Source organism: Primulina tabacum, chromosome 4, assembly GCF_025594145.1.
Source record: "Primulina tabacum isolate GXHZ01 chromosome 4, ASM2559414v2, whole genome shotgun sequence".
Classification (NCBI taxonomy): Eukaryota; Viridiplantae; Streptophyta; class Magnoliopsida; order Lamiales; family Gesneriaceae; genus Primulina; species Primulina tabacum.
The window spans coordinates 41,832,284-41,835,966 of NC_134553.1; the positions used below are offsets into that span (position 1 = coordinate 41,832,284).

Here is a 3,683-nt window from a genome sequence, read left to right on the forward strand (position 1 = left end):
AGACATAGTAGAAAATGTGCAAAATTTTGCGGATATACTAAAAGAAAAGAAACAACTTCAAAATTTCTTAAAAGTTATTAACTTTGCTGGAATGTTTATTAAGAACCTAGCAAAATATAGGAAAGTGTTTAGTCCATTACTAAAAAAAGATGCAAGATTTATATGGACATAATAACATACTAAGAGACTTAGCCACTTAAAAGAGATTTGAAAAATCTTCCAAAAATGACTATTCCTCAAGATGAAGATGATCTGGTATTATACACAGACATCAGTGATCATCGGGATTTTTTACCAAGAGATGGAGAGTGGTAATATCAATGAAATCATAAAAATACCGAGGCATTTGTGGGAACACCTTGAAATGTTTCAAAATGAGTTTTACAAGCTTTCCCTAAATGCAAGAGTTTCGATAGGCTACAACAAGCCGATAAGAGAATTATCATTGATCGAATTACATAATTTTTACGGCCTTATACCCAGCTATGGTCTGTAATGCAAATGTCTGTCCTCCTAGGTATTGAGAAGACATGGTTTCTTAAATGGAGAGTTTTCAAGTACAGGACTTTATACTTGTAGCAGAGGATTCAAGTACCTCTAACACAAGTGTTAATTACAGAAAAAACTACAAGTTTTGCATAAGAAATATTTGAAATGAAAAGAAATCTTTTGTGGAATAGCAAGCTACTGGGAAGTAAATAAACTCCCTGGAAATTCTGCAATATAGCTCATGTGGGAAGATGGTCAAAAGATATCTGCCCAGAATACCCGAACTAGAAGGAGCCAGAATTCGGAAAAGGTTTTCGACCAAGATCTGACCGAAAACATAATGCATAAAGACAAGAAGGAAGATAAATGTATCATTCAACCTCTTCATTTTCTTTCAAATAAATTGTAATATTTCTCTTTTTAGTTTATGTATATTGTATTCCAAGCTACTATAAGTAGCTAAACAAATTTCTCCTCCTCTACATGATATTACTAGGTAATAATATGTTATATGTTTGATTAAAATAATCAAGACTTATTGCTCCTCTCAAGTATTAATTTCAAAATTAAACTTTTTTACTGTACACTCGGAGGTAAGAAACGATGCAGAGTTGTGCTGTGTTGTTGAAGTTATCTACATCAGGAACCGTTTGTTGCGACTGTGTGGTTAGGCTATGAGGAGCAGTCTGTAAAATTGGTGGATACAACCCGACAACATTCCGGTAAAAGAGGTAAAATATTTAATTTATTATACAGAAATATGATATACTATTAAAAAAACCCTTAATTCATGGTATGTATGCTGAAAACATTGCGTAACCTTATGCATTTGGATAGGCACGATAGATATAACAATGCCACGTACTGAAAAAAAGTTGAATGATGATTTTAAAAAATTTTAAATATATTAGGAGCTTGACTAAAGAGATTTATTTAAAATTTACTTGTGTGATAGTTTGTTTTATAAGTTTTTTTTTTTGGGCAAGGGTTGCAACTTTACCACCAGAGTTCTCTAGAAACTTGTACTTTCAACCACCCAACACATTAGATCTACTCAAAAGCGAGAGGCCTACGATGTGATATACTCAATTCGATTATCCGACCATATTTCTGTATTCTTAATCCAGTGTGTTCTATATTTGAGTAATTATTTGTCATGGTCCATGTTTGTAGCTTCTAAATTCGAGTTATATCTACATAGATTTTCAATTCACATTTACAGTCCCATATTCTTGTCATTTTTTTAATTAAGTGTCATGTTATTTTTGCGAAAAACTATTGATTTGAGCATCCCATTGAAATCAGGTAAGTTATGTATCAACTACAATGGATTCATTAAATCATTTACCAAAACATCTTGAACAACAATGCACACAATTAATGGACTAGATTAACCCAGAAGGATATCGTTCACAATTATACATTTAACGATCATGGGGCGAACTTGGTGGCATAAACCCATGCATTGTTAGCAACAGGGTTGTCAAGGTGATTCAACAGATTCTCCAAGGGACCTTTTGCTTTCACAATAGCCTGGACGAAGAATCCGACTTGGTAGAGGTCGTTGCCTTCTCAAACTCCGTCTAGGCCGTTGATTCTGTAGCCTTGGACTAGCCCCATCAAAACGACTTGGAATCCGAGCACTGCTAGAATGCTTTGTGCATTAACAAGATTGGGATTGCCCAGATATTCCAGCCCTCCAGCGGTGAAGATTTGGCATCCAGCCTTGAACCACACTGGCTCTTTGAAGTGAACCTTCAGCCATTTCTGGAGAACTTCTGGTGTGATGCATCCCAGAGCTCCAAGCATAGCCCATCTCCCATGGATAACCTGTAAATTATTATTTCCATGAAATACGTACAATTTGTCATAACCCACGAACACATTGATTTTTACCCGAGATATTGGATTAGAAAAGCAAAAAATCAAGTACCTCAAGAGCCCTGTTCTTGGCAAAGGCCTCGGGATCAGCAGATATTCCGACAGTGTCCCACCCGTAGCCGCTGGGGAATTCTCCGGTCAGGTACGACGGAGTCTGAGCAGAAAAGGGTCCAAAGTACTTGATGCGATCCGGTCATGTTCTAAATGCTATGACAATCAAATTTGCCTCAATCATGACTGTTCCAGACGAAGCCATGAAGAACATCTTTCTCAAACTGGAAGCAACTGGTCTCAAACAGTTTTTGGGTTTATCTTCCCAGGAGACCTACCCCAAAGAAATTCAAGATCTCTATGCGACTGGCTATGTCACTACTTTTGGCACCATCGCCGCTACTGTCAATGGTCAGTTATTGATCATTGATGAGGAATCCTTCTGCAACCTATTTCAGCTGCCTTCTGATGGGCTAGAACATATATCGGAGGTAAAGGCATCTGATGTTGAAGAAATGCAATCTCTACGCTCTGCTAATGGACGGAAAATTAAAGTTTTCGATTCAAAGAAAGAACTCAAGTCAGAGGCTCAGTTACTGGCTGATATTGTAGCCAAAAGGCTATTAGCGAAGGCAGGGTCCTTTGCTGCACCTCACATTGGAAAAATTTCAGGCTATGACTGCTATCATGGCCGATAGGAGACTGAACTGGAGGACATCATTTTCAACATTCTGAGGAATATGTTTCAGTCGTCCAAACAATCTAAGGGATATGCAGTGCAGCTCAGCTATTTGCTGAAAGTAAAAGGGTTGGTGGGTGATGATGCTGATAAATCATCCAAGTTCAAAGTTTTCAATGCTAAGAATGTCCAACCCGCCCAAGCCCAAACTGGACATGTCTCATGAACAATTTTTGAAGATAAAGAAGGAGAAAGGGACGCAGGAGGCTCCCAAATCAGTCCAGAAAACAAAAAAGACAATCAGGAAGAAGATAACCAAAAGAAAACTAATTTCAGTGAGTCATATTCTGAGAAGACTCTTTTACCAAAAATCGTCAAGAAACCCAGGACTCTAAAAACAAAGCCTGCTGCTGCAGTTGGAACCATTCCAACTGAAAGGCTAATTCAGTCAGGAGCCCAACAGCCTATCCAAGCTACTCCTCTGAGAATTGTACCAGCTGAACCATAAACTGAGGTTCAGTTACCTCTTCATGACGACCAATCAAAGAAGAAGAAGATCACTGAATTTGGTGATCAGAAGAAATCAACTGGAGTCAAGGCTCCTTTCATCTCTATTTTTGCCTTCTCTGCTCTACCAGTTGCT

General features: G+C 37.8%; 1 protein-coding gene across 1 annotated transcript; it reads right to left on the reverse strand.

Annotated features, from left to right (window-relative positions):
* Positions 1 to 1,805: 1,805 nt before the first annotated feature.
* Positions 1,806 to 2,557, reverse strand: LOC142541645 (chlorophyll a-b binding protein 3, chloroplastic-like). Its single transcript, XM_075648130.1, has 2 exons — positions 2,423 to 2,557; positions 1,806 to 2,319 (listed from the first exon to the last, which is right to left on the reverse strand). Exon 2 carries the CDS (start codon positions 2,296 to 2,298, stop codon positions 2,062 to 2,064), a length of 237 nt encoding a protein of 78 aa, XP_075504245.1. The 5' UTR covers positions 2,299 to 2,319; positions 2,423 to 2,557; the 3' UTR covers positions 1,806 to 2,061.
* Positions 2,558 to 3,683: the final 1,126 nt, after the last annotated feature.

What these genes read in the sequence shown, in the direction of transcription:
- LOC142541645 (XM_075648130.1), bottom strand. Translation starts at nt 2,298, where the DNA reads ATGCTTGGAGCTCTGGGATGCATCACACCAGAAGTTCTCCAGAAATGG.